Source organism: Heliangelus exortis, chromosome 3 (genome assembly GCF_036169615.1).
Source record: "Heliangelus exortis chromosome 3, bHelExo1.hap1, whole genome shotgun sequence".
NCBI classification, from domain to species: domain Eukaryota; kingdom Metazoa; phylum Chordata; class Aves; order Apodiformes; family Trochilidae; genus Heliangelus; species Heliangelus exortis.
In genome coordinates this window covers 54,215,495-54,242,727 of record NC_092424.1, presented here as the reverse complement: position 1 = coordinate 54,242,727, position 27,233 = coordinate 54,215,495, and the positions used below count along the sequence as shown (strand labels likewise).

Sequence of the window (27,233 nt, the reverse complement as noted above, 5' to 3'; positions counted from 1 at the left end):
GGAGGTCGGGCTGCGGGCGGGACGTGAGGGAGGCTTTCATCTCAGCTGTCACCGCCTGCCGATGCGGGGTTCTTGTTTACCTGAGTGGGTTTGCAGGGTGTTTTCCACGATTAATATTTATTATTTTAACCACCTCGGGCTCTGGGCTCCGGGAGCCCGCAGCAGCCACCGTGTCTGCCCCTTTGCGGCGCCCCGGTCTGCCGAACGGCGCGGCTCCGCCCGCCCGCCCGTGGGGGAGCCGGGGAAACCCGTGCTTGTCCAAACCTTCCAGAAGTAGCTGCGGTGCCTCAGGCTTCACCCGCTCCGTGTGAGCGCGTCAGAGGTAACAGCTGGATTTTTCCCCTTTGGAAAGCACAGGGTTATTCCCTCCTTGCTCCTTTTGATATTGCATTGCCTAAAATGCTTTGGGTTTGGTTTTGTTGTTGGGTTTGGTTTTTTGTTTGTTTGTTTGCTTGTTTTTAAATGTACCTCGGTTGCGCAGTTGTGAGGCAGCAAGTGTTCCTCCTGCCCCTTTTTGGGGTAGTGGCAGCAGCGCTGGCACCACACGGCCTCTCCGGGGCGGGACGGTGCTGTGGAGTTATGTTGCGGGCTGCAGAGCTGCCTGAGACCCCTGAGAAACGGCGCAAAATGAGTCATTTTGCATTGTATTTGTATACTTAGCGGTAGGACGAGGGGTAATGGTTTTGAACTGGAAGAGGGTAGATTTATATTAGGTACTCGGAAGAAATTCTTTACTGGGAGGGTGGTGAGACTTGAACGGGTTGCCCAGAGAAGCTGTGGATGCCCCGTTGCTGGAGGTGTTCAAGACCAGGTTGGATGGGGCTTTGATCAGCCTGATCTAGCAGGTGATCTTTAAAGTCCCTTCCAACTCAAACCATTCTGTGAGCCAAATGATAAGTTCTCTCAGACCTGAACAGAAGTTTCTGGCAACAAACAAATGGTACTTGCTTCGGTCTCTGGTATTTGCAGGTTCATCTTTTGAATACAGGAAACTGTGGCTCCTGCTGTCACTGAACTATGTGTTTTTTGCAGTTCCCGACTGTGGTTTGGCAGGAGAGTACTGTGGTGCTGTGAATAAAGATGGAAAAGGAACGGTCATAGATCAGACAGGGAATATGGAAGCATGGGAAGTGTCTCCAGAGGACTAATTATTACTGTGTTAAGAGTATTTCATAGTGCTGTGTCCTCAGTTGAGATAAATGGATAAGCGTGATACTGAGATGACAGAAGCCCAAAAGTTATCTGTTATTATGACAAATGCTGGAGTAATGCTGACATTTTCCCCAGATCTCCCAAACACACTCCAAAGAGCAGGAAAAGAGGAATAACTTATTAATGAGAGGAAACAAAAAAGAATCCCTTTGTTTAGAGAAATCAGACACTGACATTAAAAGTGACATATTATTGACACGGACATATTTTTTTTTTGGTCTGTAGAGCTTTCCTTAAATTCAAGGAGAATATCAGGGGCTCCCATATTTCAAGACCAGGATTTATTATATTTTATCATTTTGAGGTAATTGTGGTGATACAGACTTAATTTGATGTGTATCCAGCATAGTAAGTTGTTAAATTGATGATGGATAATTGAGTTTTTAAATCGGCTCAAACAGATCAACTTGTTTTTTCAGTTAATGTAAGTGTATCAATGCAGAGAATAAAATGTTGCCTGGCATATAATAGTAATTTTGTGTTACCTCTGCATTGTGTGCAGCAACAGATTTTTATGTGTTTCATGACTGTTGTGGAAGTTTAGTATTCTTTGTGGATTTAGGTATAATGCTTGCACTTATGATGCTGCATCTTCTGTTAAAACTTGAGATTAAGTCTTCAGCAGATGTACAGAATTTTGTTGTTTGTGTTGCCAAGACAAATTTGTGTATTTTTCTAAGTTTAGACAAGTTTTTCTTATATAAGCCAAACATGAAGGCAGTACTGTTTGTTGATACATAAAATGGTAAATATATTTGAGTGGTAGAAAAAGGAACTTGTGCTTTTGCCTGGCCTCTATTGCCTTGGTTTTAAGTCCTGTACTCATGTGACTATATTTTATTTGAACTTCATTGTGCAGTGGTTAAGATGCAGCCTTGATCAGTGGGCTAAAGTGGATTTCCTTTACAGTAAAACTGAGCGTTACTTGCACACAATCAATTATGAACTTTAAAAGCATTTGGTTACTGAATTGTATTAAACTTGACCTGTCATGTTAAGTCAAGTAACATCTTGGTGGAGATAAGACTGTATCTGGTACTTAAGGGAGTGCTACTAAGAAGTAGTAAAGGAGACTTAGAAGCAGAGAATTGGAGGTACATTCTCACTGAAGTCAGCAGTAGCACATGATGTATGAAAATCTGATTTAAACTTTACTTGTAATTGAAGTGCAGCCTTTTAAACTGAAGACTTTTTTAACTGGAGCATTTTCTATGGAGTGGAAATGAAATAAATATGGTTTTTAAGACCTTTGCTGTAAATCATGACCTTTATTATGACCTTTGCTGTAAAAACATGAAAGAAAACTCTCACAAGTTTTCTGCTGTAATTTTTAAATCAGTTGTTACTTCTTTTTTTTTTATATATATACAGGATGTCAGTGGCTGCTTACTGTATATTTTGCTATAGACAAATAGGAACTTCTGGTCCAGTCACAAAAACACACCTACCATGGAATTATATCAGTAAGTACAGTTGTATTTGTACTGTTCTGAGGTGTTTATAAAAAAGGAAATATCTAATGTTGGTACAATGCCTGGCATAATTATTGATACATATGATCTAAATCCTTGGATACTCTGTGATCAAAAGCTTTAATTTGCTGAAGTGAATGTCTGCTTCTGACATTGCTTTGTGTAGTGATAATGTGAAATAACACTATCAGGTTATCTGTGATTAGAATATGAGATGAGAGTGTCCTCCTCAATTGCAGTCTCACTAAACTATCTTAAACTCCATTTTGTATCTTGATGATTTTTTTTCTGACCTCTAGAGCCATGAAACAATTACCTCCATATAGTTTGTTTCTGTTGTTTCTTCCTCCTTATTTACTGATCTTAGTTCAGCAGTCTTAGTCCCTGGTAATAGTTCAATGCTTCGTCTCTGCTTTCTTTTCCTGCCTTCTGTATAGAATGACAATTCTTACAATTCTCAAGTTTATTTTCAGCTTTAAAAAATGAGATAATGGGTTTCAGGTCTACAGGAAGTATTGCTTTTTTTTTTTTTTTTTACTTTTCATCCTTCTCTGCCAGTTATTTCTTCATCATGTAGCTGCCTCTTGTCTGCATGCCAAAATTCTTATGATCTCACAAAGACAGAACCTGGTGGTGGTGGTTGTGGGGCAAATCTCCCAGTTCATGCTGAGGAAAAGAAATTATTCCTGATAGGTGAGATATGTGCCATTGGGTTCCCTGCTACTGGTAATAATAGAGTTTCTCTGTATTGAGATCCTTACATCCAAATAATTAGCTTGACTTTGTCCTGAAGAAATAGCGCAAATCTGACAGAGATTCTTTAATTCAAAAGGGAAATTGTTGCAAGTGAGTTGTTTATTCAGCTGTTTTCTTTACCAATTAGATTCGATGGGATTATTGTAAAAATATTTTTTCTTAGGAAGTTTCTGCAGGAGTTTTCAAAGAGCATACATACTCCCTGTATGTATTAAAACACATTGAAGAAATATCCATGCAATATAAGAAAAAGTTAACTCCTTAAAATAATCTGGAGTTCCAAATTAATGCTAATGGTACAGGGAGAGAAAGTGTACTGTTGATTTCTACAGATAAGCGATTAATGTAATTGATAGGTGACAATATTCTAAGTAAACAGGACTGCCAGAATACATGTTTTGCCATCTTGCTTAGGAGAGCAGGAAATTCTAATCAAGTAATGTTTTCTCGGTAAATTTAGGTAATCATTTTCCAAAAGCCAGAGAGCAATAGAAAAATTTTGAAAAGCTTACTCTGAATGGCTGAAATTCTTACTGTTTGGTAATCAAATGCTAGCTATGTTTGTACTGAGGTGATGCACACACAGCTTTGTTTGACAAGAATTTTTTCTTTCTTTAAGGAAAAATTGCAAAGGTAACGGGATCGCTTATACTGGGGTAAGTTGTTACTGACAAGCATTTCTGTAACTTAGGTGTAGAGGTAAAATTTTAATTCATGTATCTTTCAAAAAATGTGACAATATCAGAACATTTAGACATGATAGAATATAATTTTGAAGCATATTTTCTGGTATTGACTACTTATTTGTACTATTTTAGAGTCTCCTCCCTACTTTGCTAAAATAAAATAATCTGCTAATATATACTTGGTAAAATCTGGGTCACTATTACCAAAATGATTGCTTACGTATTTTGGCATCGTAATTTTTAAAAATTAATATTCACATGCTGTTTTCTTTTATTTGAAGAGGCTTTGTATTCATTACATATGAAGTCCTGTCCTTAAAGAAGCTACTGCAAATCGATACTCAAGCTGTAGATCAAGAAAAACTAAAATCCTTTGTATATGTACGTACAACTTCGCTACATCCAAGTGAATATCAAGGTAAGATATATGTAATTGTATGAATTCTAAAAATGGAATTTTAAAAGAATAGAATGTATCCGGAAGTCATCTTTATATAAGTAAAGATATATTTTATGAAGTCTGTTACAAAAATAATGTCACAAATAATGTCACAATGTCACAAAATTTTTCTTAAGCTGGTGTCTGATTTGTTAAGATACTTCTATACATGCAGTTCTCTATATATGAGATAATTATAGATATATATATGTCCATATATATGTATGTGTGTGTATGTGTATGTATACATATATATATAAAATAGAATACCAGGTTGGAAAGGACCACAAGGATCGTTTGGTCCAACCTTTCTTGGCAAAAGCATAGTCTGGAGGCCCAGCACGCTGTCCAGCTGAATCTTGAAATTGCCCAGTGTTTGGGAATCCACCACTTCCCTGGGGAGATTACTTCAATGGCTGATTGTGAAAAAATTTCCTCTTTTGTCCAGTGGGAATCTCCTCTGGAGTAAGTTGTATGTATTACCCCAAGTCTTTTCTATGAGATTACTTGTAGAAAGGGACCTGCTTTGTAGACACCCTTAAGGTACTGGAACATGGTAATGAGGTTGCCCTTAGACTTCTTTTCTCCAGGGTGAATAAATGCATTTCTCTCAGCCTGTTCTTGTAGAGCAGGCTGCCCAGTCCTTTGGTCATCTTCATGGCCTTCCTCCAGACCCTCTCCAGCCTATCCACATCATTCTTGTGTACTGGGGACCAGAACTGAACACAGTATTCTACATGTGGCATGACAAGCACTGAGTAGAGCAAGATGATGACTTCTTTACCTCTGCTGGTGATGCGCTTGTTGATGCAACCCAGCATCCTGTTGGCTTTCTTTGCCACAGCAGCTGTTTGCCCATATTGAATTTGTTATCTGACAGGACCCCCAGGTCCCTTTACACAGAGCTGCTGTGTAGCCAGGTAGATCTCAGCCTGCTCTACACTCCTATATTATACTTTCCCAGGTGCAAAACCTTACAATTGTCTTCATTTATAGAAACACACACACACACACGTGTGTGTGTGTGTGTGTATATATATATATATATATATATATATATATATATACTTGAAAAATAATATAATAGAACTGTCATTCAGACTTCCAGTAATCTAAAAATGCTCTCATAGGCATCAAGTACCAAGCCAGAAAAGAAATCCACAAAGCTGTGAGGAAAATTCTAGAAACGGAAGCTAAAATTTTCCGGAGACCTTTTAATGGTAGGTATTGAGAGAATGGCTTTATCTATGATGGTGATTTTTTAATAGTAAAACATAAGCCTTTTGGAAAGTAAAATAATATTTCTTACAAGCTTAACATGTTCTTTTGTGTTTGAAATTATGTATTATTATGCTGGGAAGAGTGCAGTGGACAACACTCAGGTTAATAGAATCAAAGTATTGCCATTTATTTAGAGTAGCAGTAGCCCTTTTATACACAGTCAGGCTGATAACATAATATAAGCATCTTGCTGATTGGTACAACACGTTATTCATACGCCACAGGGCACTATCTAACTAGTTACATACAATTGTTTCTGTGCTGTCTATGAGATGCTTTCCCATCCTGTTATTCTTCTTTTCTGCTGCCAACTCCCTTATCTTTTGCCCATAGCTGATCTTTTAATAACCTTGCAGCTGGGCCTCAAGGCCCTGAGCTCATTCTGGCTAATGCTAAATAGTCAGGATTGTTCACATGTTCATTTTCTTCCAAAAACTCTCCAACACTGTTACTGTATTTTTCTATATTAATATAGATTATTTGTATCTTTTCTATATGTTGAAATCATTCTTCTTCAAATAGATGAAAGTGATGGTTAAGAAGAGATTTGAGTTTTGGTTTGGGTTGGGATTTTTTTCCTGTTAAGATACCAGATTAATATATTTTATACCAGTCTTGTGTATACAAGGTATTTGGAGGACAAAATACTTTCAAAATTTAATTTTAGAGAACTATGTTATTGTTTCATCAGAATTGCAAATATTAATGGAAAACAGCACGGTCTTTTTGTAACTTTGTGTCACTGCTTTTTAGAGTAATTTGAAATAACAATTTCACTTCATATAGGAAACTGTACTCCTGTGGCATACTGCCTGTTCTCATTTAACTGTTAAATGGTTATAAAAATATGTACCTCCACTGTGGTGCTATGAATTTAATTGGTCTAGGTCAGAGCCTCAAGGGTTGCCAATCATTTCCTTCTCGTTGTTAAATGCTAGCCAGGTTGTATATGTGTAACGTATATTTGAAAAATAAACTTAGTGCCTCTAAAATAAATCAAAACTATCCTGTTAAAGGAAAAGCATTTTACTCGTGCCATTTGGTCATTGTTTCTATGTTAATTCAGTATTAAAATATTACAATTACTGTTTATTAAAACATTAAAATTACTGTTAATGAGTGATATTCATATATTAAAAGAAACTTTTTTTTTTTTTTTTAACTCAGGGAATAGAAACATGACTGTTAAAATGCTTATTAATAATAACAGCTTTTATTTGTTTCCTGGCAAAAGAACAATTCAGTACATTTGATGGAGAAGATCATGAATGTGCCTTATGGCTCCTCTTAAAGAGAAGTCAGTCAGAAGACAAAGAGGTCCGACTGCAGGCTGTTCAAGACCTGGCAAACAACAGTCACTGGCATGGTAATGTATGCTGATGTAGCCTAATTCATCCCAGAAACATGATGAAGTCTCAGTTAGCTGTTGCAAGTCGGCTACCAACATGAAAAAAAGGAGTAGTTGCAAGGAGTATGAATACGTTCTGAAATTTGGTTTGAAATGTTGGGGGGTTATTTACATGCAAATCATTTCTTTTTTCCTAGTACCCTGATATGTGTATCTACAGTGTGGGCCTCCCTCTGTTTCTCCACCAGAGAATCACAACCACTGCCATGGTGTGGGAGAGGAGTTCATTAGTTCCTTAGCTTTTCTGTTGTTACTGCTAGCAAGGTCACTAGTTCTGGCAGTGATTTTTATTAGGCTTTTTATAGGAGTGAGTTTAAGGCCATGGTACAGTTGATAAAAATTGTTTAGAAGATAACATGTAGTAATGACATACTGGAGGTAGATGGCTTGGAAGTGGAAGCATTATTTGTAAGCCATTAAGGCCTCCCTATTTCTGTAGCAGTGAATGTTCTTGAAATCTGAAGTAAAGAGTAAGAAGGTGTATGTGTGTGTCCTCCCCCCTCAATCACTGGTCCATATGAACTAGGTGACATTCTAGTCTTGACTCTCATGATTTTGATAATCAAGTCACTTGAGGACTTCTCACTCTTCCAGTACAATTCCACACCATATGATCTATAGGTTGCCTCTGCAATTCTTATTACCTCAAGCAGTTTACATCAAAAAGCTGTGTTTGAAAACATTTGAAAGCTAGGCTGCACCAAAACAAGCTATGTGTACTAATTTAGTATAACCATCTTGTGTTTGTAGTAGAATACTCTTAGCAGATGATCTCAGTGGCCAGTACTTGGGAATCTAGTTGCTTTTTGTTATATTCTTTTCTTTGTAGTGTTCACTGATGTTTCATAAACATTATCTTTGTTACTTACCTTGTGAGAGAAAATGGCCTTTTTTTTAACCTAATATTCCAAAACTGTGTCCAAGGAAGACTGAGAATAGGTGATAAACTTTCAAAGATAGGACCGAATTGTTCAGCATGCCTGTTATGGTAAATGTTCAAAGCACTGCTTCAGTAACTTCAGTTTGCAGCTGTAAGTCATCTGCACCAAAAAACCAAAAAGGTGGTCTATCAGTATCTGTTTATGAAAAGTGTATTTCAGATTACTTGTCACTTTTGTTGTAGAATTGTACAACAGTAACAAGGATAGAAACTAATTTTTGTAGAGTAACTATTGATCCACTTTATTTTCATTTGCCACTTACTCTCAGTATGTAACTTTCAGTTTATAAGTAGGTGGGTCTTGGGAAGGAACAGTAGTTACTGTTAAGATCTGCTTTCCCTTCAGTAGGGTAACTGAAAGTCTGTCTCTGGTATCTTCAGTAAGGAAGGGATACTTCAAACTGTATTTATTAATGTCATCTGATCTTGTGACTTTAACAACTTTATTGAAACATAGCTTTTGTGTAGTTTAAAATTAGGTGTCTCTGTCTTTGCAAGATTTGGATCTAAGCCAGGTAAAAATGTGCCTTTCAAATTATAACTCAAGGCCAGGGCATTAAGCTTGTGTTTTATAGTCTACATTTAAAAACAAAACAAGTGTCTAACATTAGTTTTAACCCTAACACTGAAGTTCTTGTACTACAGATTATCAGTACGGTACAGTTGCCCAAACCTGTGATCAGAGGACTGCTATAGGTTTGGCTCGATCGAAAGACATTGACCTTCGCTTTTTCCTGCCTCCACCACCTTTGCCAAAAATAAAGAATGTAAGTAAATGCAAAATAGGTATTAGATTATTAGAATGCTTTTTTTTGTTTGTTTTTTTCCTGCTTTCATTGTTGGTAACCATACTAAAATAGAGTTCTCGAGTAACTAATATGTGGCAAGATTAAGATCAATATAATGAGCAGCATGATGGAAAGAAATAAGGAATAGGTGGTTGATCAATTGTGGTTCTTGGACTATATGTCCATATCAGACATTTCCTAGTAGAGAAGTTTGAGGCAGTTTGAGCCAGTTATCAGTCTGACGTAAGCATTGCCTATCCATACCTAATAGGTGGTGCAAAGCAGTCTTATGTTACCCTAGATTGTCTTGATACTGACAGAATGCTATGCAGACTGAGCAGTCCTGGAGGCCTTTTCATGCTCACTGCTAGTGTGGTGCTCTAGATAGTGTTCTGGCAAAGAAGCTTTAACTTTCATTGTGTACGTAAGGGAAAGATTTTGAGCATACCATGTGGTTCTCAAGTGCAGATGCAGGGCATATGTGCTGCTTGAAAAAATCCCTCCAACTCATTGAATCACTAGTATAGACATACTCACTGTCTTTCACCAAAAATTCTGCTGTCTTCTCCTTTTGACATCTTAATCCACTTACATAAGAATTTAGAAGTTAAGGAAGGTGTTTGGGGATGAACCATTACTACTGTTAACTTTTATTTAACATCAGTTATCACAGTACTTATTAGATTTAATTGGATAGTATTCCAACAGAAAACTAACTAAATATGATCTTAGCTGCTGTTGTGTGTTGTGCCTTCATACATTAACTGAGGTTGATCAGATAAGCAAATACGGAATGTCTGTAATACCTTTAATTAATCTGTATATTTCCAAATGCTTCCAAGGTTTCTGAGATGGAGATGAGGCTTTTCCCCATCCACTTTGCTTACAGTAAGATCTACCACTCTTGTTTTCTGTATGACTAGGTCTACTGTAGGCCTACCTCTTCATTGCCAGCTTTAGGGTACCAGCAAATCTGTCTTGGGTAGATCTGACCTTGTTTTGGTTTTATGTCAGTTATTAAGTACATATAAGTTGGTTCTCACAATCGTGTTACTATATAAACTTCTTCATTAAATAGAACTGGCACACAGCACAATATAAGAGGTCTTTTGTAATGCTAATAAAATGAATGCTGGTAAAGGTACCCATCAGAGAATACTTGTATCAAACTCTGAAAACCAGCTTTAATTGGTAGTGATATTCTCAGTTTTTGCTTTCTTATCTTAGTAGCATTATGTGATAGTGAATCTGTACCTGTCAGTCCTGGAGTACTAGTTTATACTAGTATATGGCCCTGTATTTACTTTCTTTTTACAGTAGTATGGCTGGGAGGTGACTGAAGTTAGGGGTTCCCAGTCTGCTGCTTAGAAAGTTGAAGCAAATCATTGTGGCAGCGGGTGTTGCTCTGCACATCAGATATGTCTCTGACTCTGTTTAGAGTAACTACAAATTCCATGACTGTGGGCAAATAAAATTACTTTGTTTACTCTGTTTTCCTGTCACCTACCATGGATGAACAGCTTTTTGTGGAGAAAAGATTAAAGAAGTGTCTTTTTTTTTTTTTTTTTTTTTTTTTTTTTTACTACTGATACATTCGTTTTAATGGAGTAGCACCAAAATTACTTTTAGGTACAGATGAACTCTTAAAGCTTCCCGTGCTAAGAAACTGTTTTTTCATTTGCCCTTCTGGGCCTGTTAGAGTAAGGTCACCAGAATGTGAAGTTTGAAGCTTATGTTTCATCACTTAGTGGTTTTAGAATATCAGTTTCCATAGTTGTTACAGGTGTAACTATTAAACCAAACTTGCAGGAGCACTCAAGTCCATTATTTTTCATTTTATAGCCATATAAGGTGGCTATTAAGGTGGCTTATTTCATTATTTCTGATCTTTCTGTGTTTTGCTTCATGTTTTGAACAGGACTAAAAGTTATTTGTGCTTACTTTTCACAGGATTATCCCCTAGAAGATGAACTTCGCTTGTTGTTAGTATCTTTACCTCAAGCTGGTCTTGATCCATGTGTCCAGTACTTCACATCTCTTGCTTTACGTGAGAGTAGTCAGACTCTTGCTGCACAAAGGGTGAGTTCCACCTGCAGAATAGAATGATTTGAGTTCTCTCTTTGTGCAGAGCTCAGAGATACAAACCTATTCCCATATTTTTGAGCATTGTAAGAGGAAGAGAAATACAGAGATTTTGTGACCGTAAAGCATTATAAAATCTCTTCTAAATACAGTCTGTCTGCTTGAAAGATTGTTTATCTTCCTCAGTTTCCACTAGTTCTAGTGAAAGGTTATGTCTTTACTTGCAGTGCTTGCTGTAACATTTTGTCCAGAATGTATCCTTACCTTTGCGGTGCTTATAACATGATTTTTTTAAGGTTTCATCCTACCATTGTTTGAGTGTTATTTCACTACAGGGATGAATAAACCTCTGTTAAGTCTTACTAGCAATGATAAGTGGTTAGCATACCTTAAATAGTAACCCCTATTATATCACATGGAAATGTAAGATACAATTTAAAAAAAATACCATCATATTTTAACAACGATGCCTTGAAGGGCTTTCCTTAGAGTTTTCAGAGTGCAGTAACTATTTTCTGCAACACAGTTATGTGTAACATTTTTACTCTATGACTCCTTTATTGTTTTCACAGCTAGAGCTCTTGCTACAAAGGGAGCTTTGGTAAGACACCACATATGGAGGCCTTTTGATTATCACATTATTCTAGAAAATTGTTCTTTATTGAGGTTATGCTGCTCTTGCTGCTGCATGATTGAGAGACTGGTCTTCAAGATTATGCTACATGTTGAACACATCTTTTCCTCCATTTTTGCAACTGGAAATTTAGATGCAGTCTGGTTCTTGCTTTTTTATGATTAAGCAAATGATCTTAAAAGAAGACATCCATTAACAAAATAAAAAACCTAAATTTTCTCTCAATTCTGTATTCTGAAGTTAATAGACTGTGGAGACTACTGACTGAAAATCTAATTAATATTTTCCATTAAAAATAGTAGATATTTTTATGCTATACAGTGGTATAATTTGTACATTTTGAAAAGTGAATGCAAGTTGTGCACTCTACAGCAATTTCTATAGATCATTACGCACTTAATGTTTTAGAAATGCTTATTTTGTATAGCCATTTGGAATGTATAATTTTTAATGATTCTCATTTCAGGGAGGCTTGTGGTGTTTTGGAGGAAATGGCCTTCCATATTGTGAGACATTGAGTAAAATCCCATCAGAGACCGTGGAACTCTTTTACTTGCAAGCTTTAGTACAGCATTCTAAGGTAACTTTTCCTTTAAACTGTAACTGAAAAGTTGCATTTATAAACATTACTTTCTAATGGTCTCATATGTTCTGAAGAAGTTGCCATTTCCATATCTCCTACCCTGCACTCCTTCTGTAAGGTTGTTCAGACAACTGAGGCTGGTAAGAGTTGGCAGGCAACATAACAAACTCTTTTTTTTTTTTTTTTTTTCCTCCCAGGAAATGTATGAGAATTTTATTATTGTTTCTAATTAGCCAGTATAAATTCCCCTGTATTCTATCTGTATGTATCTTTGAAATAGCTCTGACACAGAAAAGCAGGAGGGAATGCCTGAAGGCCACATAGCTTTAACAAGGTTTTACTGTGTAGGGCTACCTCCCACTGATAACTCCAAGTCATTGGAGATAGATATTGAGAGGAACACTTCTTGTTCCCACTCTGCAGCTTCTCAGTAAGCAGGGTACTGATGATGTGAAATTCTTAGTGCAAAAGATGTGTGGATTTGTGTGAGTTGGTGTACATCAGTTCAGAAAGCTTGCAAGTGGTCTTTTCTTAGGGCTCTTAATCTAAAACCTGGCTTTTCAGGTTTCCAGAAAGCAAAGGAGCTTTGTGAGTTCACTGTAATCAGAAGCCAGAATGGAATGTAAACTTTGGCTATTCACAAAGGCCCCTCCTTCAAGGGTCACTGCCCTTGGGTGGAATATTGCACAGCAGTTGCACAGTGTGTCTTCTCAGGACCAGTGTCTTTGTAGACACAGATGAAGAACATGGAAGACTGTGTAACAGCAAATCTTGTTTCCTGTTGCTGCACTCTTCTGTGTGCACTTAACTGCATGGAAGCCTAGAACCCTGAAAAAGTATTAAGAATGCCAAATTGGTATTTGGTAGCATAAATGGAAAAAAATGAGTTTGTTTGTATTCCTTTCACATTTTTACATCTTCCATAGAAATTCTGATTCCAATGTGTGTCTGTCTTTGTTGAATGCCACAGACTTGAGGACATCAGTGGTTTCATTACTAGCACACATGTTTAAGCACTGTAGACAACACGTTGAAATCATAAGCATTTGGCCAGTGTTAGAAGTTGATGCTACAACTAGTTAATATATTGTCATCTACTTGGACCAGAATCTCTTGTTGCTCTTAAGTTCAGAAATGACAGCAGTGCTATTTGGAATTAAGAAATACTTTTGCATTTCAAAGAGAAGGGAGAAGGGATTGTAAGTGTTGCATTTTATGTGGTGAACAGAAAGATAAGTAGCTCTAGTTGAGATAGTGCTTTAACAAATACAGACAATTGTCCTGCTTAGAGTCTTGAACTTTGCTCTCCACTTGGTGTGATCAGATTTCAAACAATCTCATCTCCCTCAGAGTTGAAGGAGATTAAAGTGATGGTGCTCAGCATCTTTTGGGTGGTCAGTCCACAGAAATCATGCAATTAACATTAAAATATTTACTTCCTCTTCAACTGTGGCATAATAGATGCTAGACTAATAAGAATTTCTGTTGTAAAAGGGCTCTGCATCATATCAGCTCCTTAAAATTACCTAAGTTGTGTATTAGTAGCATCTTAAAGAACCTTTTGCAGAACATCTACTCTTTGTCATTATACTTACTGTATAATCCTAGGTTTCTTCTAACTGTGATAAAATTGAAGCTAAAGGAGGCCTTCAGCTTCTACAGAGGATATACCAGCTGCGTAAAGATTCTGCAAAAATACAAAGGAACATAATTCGAATTATTGGAAATATGGCTTTGGATGAACGTCTTCATTCATCCATAGTACGTGCAGGTAAAAGGAAAGCACAAGTGAAAGCAGTCTGAATGTCAGATTTCTATTCAAAATTTTTCAGGGGATTCAGTGCTTTTGAAAAATGCAAATGGTCGTGGTAGTGGTGTGGGTTTTATATTTGGAGGAGGTGGAGATGTGTTGTTGGATTATTTTCTTTTTTTAATTAAAAAATAGAAACAGCTTAGATGTTGTTGATTAAAAACTCCTGTATGCTCTCTTGCCAATATATGTCAGCACTACAGAGGTTTTATGAGTGTGATGGATGGTGAGAATTTGGAATTGCTTGGTGCTCACTTCACATTGCTGGCAAAAATCTTCTGAGTTTCCTACCCTTACAGACCATCTACCTTGTAGGTTAATTATTTTTATTGACTGTGTTTTAGTTTTGTAAAGAGCAGACTATCTTATAGTCCTTACCTTTTGGAACAAAGTGCAATGTGCCTCCTGCCCTGCCTTGTTTCATGTTAGGCTAGTAATTTCTGCTAAAATGTTGTTCTGATTCCCCTTTTATAGCATTCTCTAAATGTCACAGTGAAAGTTCTGTGCCAATTATGTAATTCCAAAGGGTTTATTAGGAAATAAAATTTAAAAATTCATATTCTATTGTATATGTCCAAGCTGGTATCTGACTCAAATGCAGTGTGCATATTTAATCTTCCTGTTGCAAAAAGAAGTAGCAAAGGCACAGGGAGTAACTGTGAGGGTGATAACAAATTTGGAGTGGTGTAAAGAACAAATAATTAGACTAAGACATTTAGTATGGAAAAAGCAACCAAAGGAGAATATAGTGGAGTTCTATAAGGTCCTTATGGCATAGGGAAGGCAAAGAGGGAATGGCCATCTGCTATTTCTGTAATGCAAGACCAGAGGTTCTCTATCATTAAATTATCAAGAAGCAGAACAAACAAATCTATTTTTTTCCATGCAGTGCATGACCTAACTAAAACTTACCATGAAATAGTGTGATTGCTGAAGATGTAAAGCTTCAGAATATCATTAGACAAATAAATGGAAAGAAAAATCCATGAAGCTCTGCACACATAAGCCAAGCTGATTGCCCCTTTATTGCTCTATTCTTTCATTGTTCTGCAGCTTCTGATACTGCTCACTTTTGGAGAAAGACAGATGGACTACAAAGGTCTTTGGTCTGAGTTCTAGTATCACTCTTACATTCTGAGGTTCTTTTTCTTTGCAAAAACTGCTGGCATAAGGAAGAAAACCAGTGATGCATGGTGTAGTAGCATAACATAGTGTAGGCAGGATTCTTAACACTATTTTTGACTCTTCATCTTGGCTTGTTTTAAGAGAAATATAAAACCAGACACCTTGCTAGTTTTAATCAGACTAGCTTGGCAGTCTTTCATGGTATTTGGAAAACTGAAAACTGATTTTAGGTAGTGTTCTTAAGGGGGACTTGCACAGTAGTTAACATATATTCTGCTTAGAAATGTAATTTAAATACCCTAATTCTTAACAAAAACCAGAACAGTTCTCAGAAGTGCTTGAATTTAAACAGAACTCACTTGTCAAATCATTCTTCTCAATCCACAGTGAACTATCTTGAATGAGTGACTTACTGGCTATATTAGTAGCAACATGTTGTACATGATTTCGAAACAGTCATAATGAAGTAAATTGCTGCTTCTTTTTCAAATCAGCTTCCATTTCAAAATCTCTCTGCAAAGTCTTTCCAGGCTTTATTTACGAGCTTGACTTTAATGTTACTGAGATTTATAGGCCAATCTTGCTAGCAGCAACAAGATTTATCAGGATTTGAAAGAAATGTATATATGTGCATTTCTTGGTACTCTATGAATATCCCTATCCAGTTCGAAAAACCCTAAAGTTTATACTTTAAGTAAGGTATTATAAGTGCCTTTTTTTTCTTGAAGTAGCTGAGGCTTGAAATTTTATTGAAAGTGCTATCAGAGATTTCCTTCATTAATTCTCTTATGTTTCTTAGAGATAAAGAGTGTACTATTTTTTAGAATAGCAGGGACATTTTAATTCCTTAAATAGTTCTCCATACACTGGATTTTTAAATTAGAAATGGTTGTAGTCTCACAGCATGCATCAGTTTTTACACGTCATTACTCCTGTGTGCTGTTTTCTATGTCTGTTTTATGCTTTAAGCTTCATTTTCTCTCTGCAACATTTCTTTATCTTTCTTGCATCTCACCTGCAAAAAGAGACTTGAGATCTGTTCTTTCTCCAACAACTTTACTGAGCTGCTGATACATTTTCTTCTGAGAAGTTCTCCTTCAGTTCATAAGCTGAACAGTAGTAAAATACATTGCCTCCTTTCTGGATTTCTGAAACTTGGAGGTTCCACTTACGTCGCATTGGTTTTCATACAGTAAAGAGAGTGGATTTTAAGAATTTGTTTTGATGTTCCCATTCTTAAGTTTTAATATCTATTTTCACAAGTACAGTTTGAAGGGTGTTTCTGAATTCTTTTGTTTGGATGATGTTTCTAATTAATTAACCTGCCACTTTATTTCTTCAATGTAGGTTGGGTTTCTGTCCTTGCTGAAGTAATGAAATCCCCACATGTCATTCAGTCTTCTCATGCATCCAGGGCTTTGGCTAATCTAGACAGGGACACAGTGAAAGAGAAGTATCCAGATGGTGTTTACATCTTGCATCCACAATACCGTAGCAGGTAAGGCAGAAAGAGGTAGTGTACATCCTATCTTTGAGTTACTTGTTATGCTGTTCTGTTATAAAACTTTGGAACAGCTGGTGTCAGAGTGCTGCTGTACTGATGTCAGTTGCACCTCCTGTTTTCTGGGGGGCTGAGAGGACTGAATTTAGGTTCTCAAACAGGAGAGCAACAGAAGTGGTTGGAGCAGTCTAGAACTCTGAAAGTGTTACTCTACTGTATGGAAAAATCCCAACACAATCCCAATTCATGAGTTGAATGATGGGTTTTCATGCATTGCAGTCATTTAACCTTTGCACTGGCTCTCTTGGAATGCAATGCCTTGTAATTCTTCTGCTGGCAGCAACACCTTAGCCTAAGATGCAGTAAATTTTCATCTTCCGTTTCTTGTAATAGTGATTGTGTATCTGGGACTGAAGCAGTCTCCAATGTGGTATGTCACTTAGTAGCAACTGTTCCCTGGGTCATTGGTGTTAGTCAGGTTGCAGTGAAGATGTAATTTGATGATAAAGCTGGAACTACCCAGCTGCATTAACAGTGGCTGGAGAGAACGGTGTTTTTCATTATAAAAAAATACAATTTGTGAGGTGGGTCTATTTTATACTTTTTAAATCTCTCTTCTGGGTAGATACCTGATTTTTGTCTTGATCCCAGTATCCTCTTTGAAATACAATTGAAATGCCATGAAATACTGTCCATAAGATAGGAAGTCTCATACATGGAGTGTTAAAAATAGCATTTTGGCATCCCTTAGGTTAAAAGTTCTGTGTAACTTTAATTTGCTAAAAGACTATGTACTATGCATACCTTAAAAACTTCTTCTTCTGTATCAGTCAGCCGGTCAGAGCAGATGTCCTTTTTGTTCATGGTCTTTTGGGAGCAGCATTTAAAACCTGGCGACAGCAAGACATTGATAGGAGTTTGGATAAAAAGGCTTCTGAAGGGGAAGAGGACTATAGCCAGTGCTGGCCAAAGGTAAAAAACCAATAGCATTTTCACAGGTGGCTGCTGTTTTCTCATTAATGAGAGTTGTCCAGAGAAGCTAGGCTTATGCTGTCTGGCAGTTGTGTTTTTTAAGTAAAAGGACTTGTAATCTGTTGTACAAGTAGCATTAAAAAAAAAATAAAATGTATGGGATGTTACTGCTGAGAAAAAGACACAAAATTACATTTTGAATTAAGCATCCTTTCTTACATAGGTGTCTGAGTGGCTCAGTTTTGGCTGATTGCTGCTTCAGTATTGTCTCTAAATAAGTAATTACTATTTCAAGTAACTCGTATTGGTGTAAGTACCCATGTATCTCTAAAAAAATTGAACTGCTCAGTCATGTTGGTAATCCTAGTAATTCTTGTTTCACCCAGGAGAGGGAGCTAGGAACGCGCGAGTTCCATCTCCATCCTCTGTCTACTTTCTGTCTGGGGAACAGGCTAGAGATCACCAACATGTAATAGAAGAACGATAGTCTAGGTGTAAGATGTACTTTGTATAGTAATGTCTTTGCTCCATTGCTGCTAAATTGCTTGCAAGAGTTTGTTAAAGACTTCAATTATAAGCTGCCTTTGATTTTTCTTTTCTGTAATTTAGACATGGCTGGCTTCAGACTGTCCTGCCCTTAGAATCATATCTGTGGAATATGACACCCATTTGAGTGACTGGAAAGCAAAATGTCCTGTTGAGGCTCACAGGTAACAAATGGAGAGCATGCAGTTTGGAGGAGAGGCAGGAGGGAGACCTGTAAAGCTGATCCTTGGGATCACCTAGTGTAAAACAGTAAATTTAACTTCTTCTGTTGCATTTGAAAATCAAGTTTGGAAGAACATTGGGTACCGTCATGGTATGCTTGAGCTTTTTAGCCTCATGGATAATTACTTGTGGCAACTTTGCAAATTTTTACAGTCTGTTCTGCTTCATTTTTGCAGGAGACACTAAGTTGTGCTATTAGTTGATGTTTTACTTCAATTATCGTACCATCAATTTTATATGCTAAGGGAAATATTTAAATTTAAAATAACCCAAAAATGTTTCATAAGCACTGAAAAAAAATCACTGTACTATGATTTTATACTCATGATAGAATGAGACATACACTTTTCAGTATATGAATCATTCAGAATCATAGAATTGCTTAGGTTGGAAAAGACCCTTAAAGTAATCAAGTCCAACCATAAACCCTAGACTGCCAAGTCTACCAGTAAACCATGGCCCTAACCACCACATTTACACATCTTCTAAATACCTCCAGGGATGGTGACTCCACCACTTTCCTGGGCAGCCTGTTCCAGGGACAACCTTTTCAGTGAAGAATTTTTTCCTAATAACCAATCTAAACTTCCCCTGTCACAACTTGAAGCCATTTCCTCTCATGCTTATTGCTGGTGGCATGGGAGAAGACCGACTCTCACCTCCCTACAGTCTCCTTTCAGGTAGCTGTAGGGAACAATAAGATCTCCCCTCAGCTTTTTTTCTACTGCCTAAACAACCCCAGTTCCCTCAAGTGCTTCTCAGAAGATCTGTGCTCTGGAAGAAAATTTGAAAAAGAAACAAGTATATATTTGTTAAGGTCATGTCTTTTTCATTACAAAATGGAAGTTGCATTACCTGCTGGTCACCCAAGTATTGGATTTGGTTATTTTATAATTTGATACAGCTAATAAAAGATGAAAGATAACAATATTTTTAGACAGCAGGAACAACAATGTAGCAGTAGAATCACAACTTTGATTGCTTTAGGTGTATAGGCTCATTCAGTGTTTCAAAAACGGATTTTCATGTCTCTAAGCTATCCTAAGCCTATTGTTCAGCTGAAGAGACTCATTGGAGCCTCCTTTTTCATATGGGTTATAAAAGCAGTTTCTAGTAAGAATGCTTGGAACCAGTAGAGATTAAGTGAATTGCTTTGCACAGAGGTAGCCCCAATATTCTGGTGTTTCCATTATCCAATGGCCTTCTGTGTTACACTGCAATATTAATATGGCACTTTCAAATTTGAATTGGGAAGTGACATTGGTTGTTTTGGTTGTGCCACAGATTCATTATCAGCCTCTGATGTGTAGTTTATCCTTTCCGGAGCTCAATATCTTCAGACACAAAGTGAAGTTTATTGTGCCTGTATAATACTCCAGTGCAAGTCATTTGGAGATTGTTGTCTGGAAAGTATAACAATCATTGTGTCTGATTTTTCTGTATGGGTTGATCATTCACTTAGTTATTAAAGTCCTGTCCATTGCTCCACATTTCAAGTATGTTTTTGTCAGATGTTGGGTGTATTCTTGTTTCAGGGGATAAAGTTCATTATGCATTAATGATATTTTTATAAAATGAAAACATAATTTTGTTACAATGTATAACTATCAAAAACTCCATACAAGATTTGTTGAACTAAAGCTAAAGGAAATTAGTGGTGAATGAAATCAAAATAAAACTTGTTAGAAAGATCAAGAAACTGAATTTAGCTCAGTTTCTGTTGCTCTTGCAAAGCTAACCTTAATGAAATTTTGGGCATCTTTCAATGTAGCAACAATAATTAAGTAATTTCTGGTTTATGTACTTACTTGACTTTCATAAACATGCAGTGCTGAAAATTCATTCTGTTTTAACATTGCCTTTTAACCTATCATGCTTCATCCTTGTGTTTGCTTTTTCTTCACAGGAAGTCTATTGCTTACAGGAGCAATGAGCTTCTTGAGAAGCTCAGAGCTGCTGGTATTGGAGACAGACCACTGGTGTGGGTATCACATAGCATGGGTGGTAAGCACGTTGCCTTTTTGGTATTAAGTATTTATTCACTGTTATATTCCAGAATAAGCTGTTAACTGAATTCAGTCTGAAATGCAATTATTCATAATAGCTTATCTAAAAAATTTGCAAAGACCTATAATTGGAAAATAGATTTCTACTTTCAGAATACATTATATTCAACAGCATATGCATTTTGAAAGGATTTTTATTGGTCTTTGTTTTTACTGTGTTGACTTAAAATCACAAAATCCATGAACTGAAATTCATGTAAGTGGTAATCGAGAGGCAAAATTTTCTCCATGCTAAAGCATATATAAATGTCATTAGCAACACTTAAAGTAAACCAAAAATTGATTTGCATCTTTTATTGACAGTGTATTTTATGCTTCCTCAGGTGTGGAGTGGTTTTTTTTCAACTTTCTCTTACATATCTGACAAACTTAAGAACTAATCAACTGAGGCAAGAATGTAGTTAGTGGTTTCATGGATGATACAGTATGGTCATTAATTTCACAGTAGTTTAAATCCCTGTAATAATTCAGTGTCTGTTGCCAGGTCTTCTAGTCAAAAAGATGCTGGTGGATGCTTCCAAGAATCCAGAAATGGATAAAATTGTAAACAACACCAGAGGAATCATATTTTATAGTGTACCTCACCATGGCTCCCAGCTGGCTGAATATTCTATAAATGCCAGATATCTTCTCTTTCCATCTGTGGAAGTTAAAGAGCTCAGCAAGGGTATGCTCACTTTCCTACCATTTAACAACGGGGATCTGTGCTAATCTGTTAGTGATGCTTTTTTTTTTTATTGTGGTGTCAGAAAAAGCTGGATAAAAACAACAGAGCTCCTTTTTATGTTTTGGGTTGTGTGTTGCATTAGTGTATGTTATTCTGAGTGGCTGCTTCATTGATTGCAGAGGCAAGGGAAAAAAGGGTGTCAGAACAAATTTATAGAGGAGTTGTTTGGGCCATTCAGGAATCTAGTAACTCAACATGTGCTGGCCTTCAGACTCTTACCTTCTAACAAATTCCATGGTATGCAGAAATAATTGTTGCAAATGATAGCTGGAAAAGGAATTTACAAAAAGAATGCTACTTCTTTTACTGCAATATTAATTTTTCTGAAACATTTCTTTAGGAATGCAGTCTTGCCAGACAAATGCTATAATATTGTGTTCAAGATAACACTGCAAAAATTATGTTGCTCTTTCTCAGATTCTCCTGCCCTTAAAGAGCTGAATGATGACTTCCTGTCTTTTGCCAAGGGCAAGAAATTTTCAGTGCTGAGTTTTGCAGAAACCTTACCAACACACATAGGCAGCATGATAAAACTGCACGTTGTACCTGTGGAGTCAGCAAGTAAGTCAAATAGCCATTTTAATTCATGTAAGCATTGATAATGAGGAAGGATTATAAATGCTGTGACAAAAAGATCTAGAAAAATACATGTTACGCTGTGGGGTTTTTTGTTTATACTTCTGGTCGAGTTTAAAGTGGTCTCCCTGCTGGGATCAGAATCAGCTACATTTCTATCTTAGAATAGCAATTGTTTGTTTTGATTTTTCTAAATGCAAATAACATTTACTTAATGAAAAAAGTAGGGTAGGCCCTAGTCTAATGGTACATTGTTGTAGTCCTTTCCTTTGTAATTATGAGTAACAGTTGTTTATCCTTGTATAGGTAGGCTGTGTAGTGTTTCAGAAGCTCCTGCAAATTCCAGCTATTTCCTCCTTTAAAAATAAGAAGGAAAATTGGCAAACTGCTAATGGAAGGAGAAAGTCACAAAGCTGTTTTTCAGTCTTAAGAATCCTTTATCTTCTATATCTCAGGTACTCAAGCAATAGAGTTTTCCTCCTGAAGAGTTCCCTCCCATCTTTTTGCCTTTTGTAGGAGAAGGGAAAGCCAGACAGTTCTTTCTCTTGTTCACTTTCAAGAATTGTTTTAAATCTGATATTTCCAAGTTTTTCCTGAGGAAAACCCTCTTCTCCATGGCCCAAGGTACCCGTAAGGTCTTGAACAGAAACCATCGCTTTGTTGGGTTTTAGGTCAGGCTTTCCACCAGCTAAATCCACTGGGTTAAATACAAGTTTTGCTGCTCTGAAAAAGGTGGACTATACACCCCTGTTTCACCCCTGAGACACTATTTAGCAGTATTTTTCAGTAGGTAGTTGTGAAAATGGTCCTGGTGCAATTTCATTGGTGAGGACTGAAAAAACCTGGGCGTTTACTTTTTTTGATTTAACAAAATAAGATGAGGGAGAGGGCTGGATAACAGAATGCACAAAGAAGCACTGTGCACTTGTACTTTTGTGGTGTATTTCTCCTCTTCTAGAGATGACACAGTGCAGCTGCAAATGACCTCTCAAAAGCCTTTAAAGGTTACATGACTGCTCATGCCACACCACTCGTTTTGTTCAAAGCCCAGGCTGGCAAGCAGTATGCTCACTGTTTCTTATATGTGTGCTTGGGCACATGAAAGGAAGCCTCCATCCTGCTCCAGTGTAAATTTTACTTGGTGAAAGAGATGGAGTTCCAAAAGAAAATGGAGGATTCCTCAGGAGGTTGAATGAATAGATAATAAACTGGAATGTGGCAGTCACAGCATTCCTGATGGAATGTTCTCCAGTTGTGATAGTTGTCAGGAACGAATAAATGCTGTAGTGGTGATCAGAAAATGGAAACCCTGGTTTCAACCCTATCCATGTTTATGTCAATGCTTAAACTTCAGTCAGGACTTTGCTGTCAGTCAGGTGCTGGTAAATGAAATTTTGATTCTTCAAAATTGTTTATATGCAGAAACTCTGTCAATAACTGTGTTGTTTTAGCACACTGAAAAATAACAGACGAAATAATTAAACTGAAGAAGTTTTGCTTTTGTGAATTTTTTTTTTTTGCTTTTGCTTTTCTTGTGAACTATAGTAGTTTTTTCTTTTTTTTCTTTCTTTTTTTTTTTTTTCCTGTTCCCCAGATTTAGGAATTGGAGACATTATACCAGTGGATGTTAACCATCTAAATATTTGTAAGCCAAAGAAGAAGGATGCTTTCCTGTACCAACGTACATTGAAGTTCATTCAGGATGTTTTAGCCCAAGAACTTGGAGACTAAGTTTTTGCAATTTTTAGCTATTTATTTCCTCCATTTGGTGTAACACAGTAAGTTCTTAAAACATTTGTTAGGGGATCTGCAGAACTACAAAGATTCTCTGTCAATAGTATCTGCGCTAAAAGAGTTTTCAGTATAATAATTCAGACACCTCTCCAACTTATTTCTAAAATACATTCAAGACAAGAGCAATCTGAAGTCCTATAATCTTGGCAAAAAGAAAATGTGTGTTGGCTTACAGTGACATGATCTGTCAACATGTGTGTAAATTCTCCAGCAATTTGGCTGGGAGGTGATGAGGAATCAGTGGAAAAAAAATTTCACTTGGTCTGTAAATATCCCTCTGGAGCAACAGAGTTAGACTATGGAGAGTGCAAAAAAACCCACTTGCTCTGGAGATAAGTGGCCTCATTAAGGTAAATATACACTTGGGACTAAAATCTTAGAGACAGGATCAGAAACAATTAACTAAAGGCATTTGTTGTGTTAAAGGGGAAAGGAAGCATGTGGCTGCTTCAAAGCCTTGGTTTGTTGTCTATGTTAAATAATCTACCTGGAGCCTGAAGAAGTTTATCCAAGTGACTTGAAGGAAGCATTTTAGTTTGGTGGCTCCATTAGAAGAGTTTCTGTAATTTGCTTTTCCATTTAATAGACCACCCAGATTTGTCAGCAAATAGGACATCTCTTTTCTGGGTGAGAAGGGGATAGGTTCATAGGTTGACTTCCACAGATAATTGTTTTTTTAATCTGTTCGCATAAATGAAAACAAAACAAAGGAATTGTTCACCTGTTTGTTGCATCTCTTTCCTAATGTTAGCAACTGGTGAGATTGCTTTCTTTAGGACAGTGTGTGCTTGGTCAGACTCAGAACAGTCCTTTGCTTGTTCACATGGAAAATATAAAGCAGAGGCTTTAGCACTTTTGCTTTACTCTTGGGACATACCAAGAAGATGGTACGTTCAGCTCCCTGGCTCATGTTATTCAGACACCCTCTCTACATCTGTTTTAAAGAAGAGCATTAAAAATGCTCAGGTGGATTAAGACAGGCCCTGACAAAAATGCTGATGCTAGGAGTTTGGAGCTCAGGTAGAGAAAAAGTAAAGTAGGGAAAAGTTCAGATGATGATAAGGTCCCACTGGAAATGCAAAAGACCCCAGATATTTTTGGCTTTTTGAAGCCCAAGTATATTTATTATTGTAGATATAAACAGCAGTGTTTTCTTACTTGAGTTTGTATTTATGTCAAGGATACCTTAACAGTACTGGTGAGAAATAAGCATCTCTAGAAGAGATCAGTGCTCAGACACTTTTAAAAAGTCTTAAATAGCTTGCAATGTAGTTAAAAATAGCCTAGTCTAATTGTGCTCTTTTTCCTTCCTTTCTTTCCATCCCCAACCCACTCTGAAAACAAACATTGGCTGTGATCAGGCTATAGTGCCCTAGCTGACTGTTCGTTAAATAAGGCCTGTATTGACTGACAGGTTAAAGACTCTCAGCATCACTTGCATGAAATGGATCTGATATTAATGGCCTTAAGATTATGGCTATGAAAGCTGCCAAAAAAGGGTGCTGGTGCAGGCACCAATGGCCATTGCAGTCCTGCTGGGTCCTGAGGCCACCCCAGCTATTCCCACTTTAGCACACTCCAGCCCAGGAGGACAGTACATCTGAAAATGTACTTCTGGAAGTTAAGCCTTGACTTGCTGGAGTTGTATAGCAGTATAAAAAACATATGCACTGGCAAAAAGAACGTTTTTCCCCGCTGACCAAGATGCAGGTAAGAACACTGCATGGCAGTATTTCAGATAGAAAGTGTAACAGAACTGCAGTAACTTCTGAAGAGGTTTATCCTTTTTACACTGTGTTTTAAACATCATAGTGTAAATATATTAGAACACTTTGTATTCACAAAGTAGAGGTACATGGAAAATTCACTGTGAATAAACAAGGCTTCTAATACCTGAATACATGGTTAGCATGACAAACCTTGTGTTGATTTTAGTAGACTTCTTTGGCTTAAAGGGAGTCAGAGTAGTGACATTACACACTAAATGCATCTATGTTTTGTTACTCTAACTGGAACTCTTGAGGCAACTTTCTTGTTTTTTTAACTTATGTATATATGTGTAACTTTTAAAACTAATGTTTAGGGGGTGCTGGGTTTGGGGTTTTTTGGAATATACTAATGACATGTTTTTTAAAATGTACTAGACATGCCACTAAATTTATTAAAGGTTAATGATCTGCCAAGTGAATGCTCTGGATCATGTTCTTCTGTTATTAAAGACCTGCATTATTAGTGACTGTCTTATGGTGGAAGAATGTAAATGTTTACCTTTCATCTTCTGTAAGAGGCATAATACTGGGAGCACAGCTAGTTATTAATGGATTGCCAAACTGAATGAATTTTCAGTCTTGCTTTTAGATTTTGCAAAAGTGCCTCCTAAACCCATGTACAGACATTGGTTTGAGGGCCAGAGGGTCTGTTGCATAGCATTTGCGTCTGCACCTCCTTAGAAACATTTGCTTTCATGTTTCCCTGGGGTCACATTAATTCAAAATAGTGCCTTATTTAAATTCTTAGGTCTAAAAGTATACCCTTAATCCCATCTAGAAGCAAACCCAGCTGCAGGTGTGGCTACCAGGTATGTGTGAATTGTCTGAGAAGATGGTATTTTGTCTGCATTGTGGCATCCAAGGCTAAAGTAGTAAGACAGGAAGGCAGAGCTAATAGGAATTTATCAGTCCTCATGCAGTTGTCCAGCACTTCTTTAGAACTGCATTGGTGTTTCTGGCAGCAACAGTCATCAAGGTTTTACTTGCTGTGGTTACAGTAGTGTAAAACTGTCTTTCACTCTGATTCATGCTGCATGATACCAGGCAGAGGAGCTAGCTAGAAAGGAGAAATCTTCCATCTGGTGAAAATGTCAATTCCGGACAAAAAGGAAAAAGCAAAAATGTTGTTTTGTCAGGGTGTAAATTCTAAACAGTAGTTTGACTTTGATTCTTTCTGCTCCAGTGATAACCTATCTGAAAGAGCTAAATCAGGCAGTTGCTTTAACAAGAAGAACCACTTACCCACCCCAAATATGAATGCATCTGAGCAACCATGATGCCAGTAGCAACTTAGAGAAGCAACTACAGGGTCTTGGGCAATCTCACATGGTATTAAGTCTCTAGTAGAACGACAGTACTTGCTCATTAAATAAGCATACAGATGATTATGTACCTGCATCTGGTAAATCACCTGCATTCATAAATCATGAGCTGGCTTTACAGCTGGTGACAACATTTTTGAAATTTTCAAGTGTCAGGTTCACAACATGAAAAATGTCATGGGGTAGCCAGTCCCTACCACACGTGATATGGCCTTCAGGCCTGAGAGCTATCACTGAGGACATTTGTATCCATTGATAATGTCCCACTGAGAATGTGCTGCAGAGCTGAGGACAGAGCTGTGCTGTGGGCTCCCTGGTTGTGGGTGTCGAGTACCGATGGTTCGGGTTGCTTGTTCTTTTTTCACTCTGTGGTGGGGGACAGCTTAATCCTGAAAGAGACAGGGAGAACCACCTCCTCCTGCTGCAGTCTGCATTTTCTGTAGTGGTTTCCCCAAAGCAGAGCAAGTCTGCTGTGTTTCTCCTGACCATTAAAACTAGAATCCAGGTCACAAGCACCTGCCT

The 27,233-nt window shown here is 37.3% G+C and overlaps 1 protein-coding gene across 2 annotated transcripts; it reads left to right on the top strand.

The window, feature by feature from the left end:
• On the top strand, positions 1-25,808 carry SERAC1 (serine active site containing 1). Of its 2 annotated transcripts, none has more exons than XM_071740655.1 (17): positions 1-322; positions 2,584-2,675; positions 4,060-4,096; positions 4,408-4,544; positions 5,696-5,785; positions 7,081-7,212; positions 8,840-8,961; positions 10,933-11,061; positions 12,165-12,278; positions 13,890-14,052; positions 16,564-16,714; positions 17,548-17,689; positions 18,299-18,399; positions 20,364-20,461; positions 21,008-21,190; positions 21,668-21,811; positions 23,421-25,808. In XM_071740655.1, exons 2-17 carry the CDS (start codon positions 2,585-2,587, stop codon positions 23,555-23,557), a joined length of 1,971 nt encoding a protein of 656 aa, XP_071596756.1. In that variant the 5' UTR covers positions 1-322; position 2,584; the 3' UTR covers positions 23,558-25,808. The 2 variants fall into 2 exon arrangements, with proteins under 2 accessions (XP_071596756.1, XP_071596755.1); XM_071740654.1 differs by having other exon boundaries at positions 7,057-7,212.
• The last annotated feature ends 1,425 nt before the right edge of the window (positions 25,809-27,233 follow it).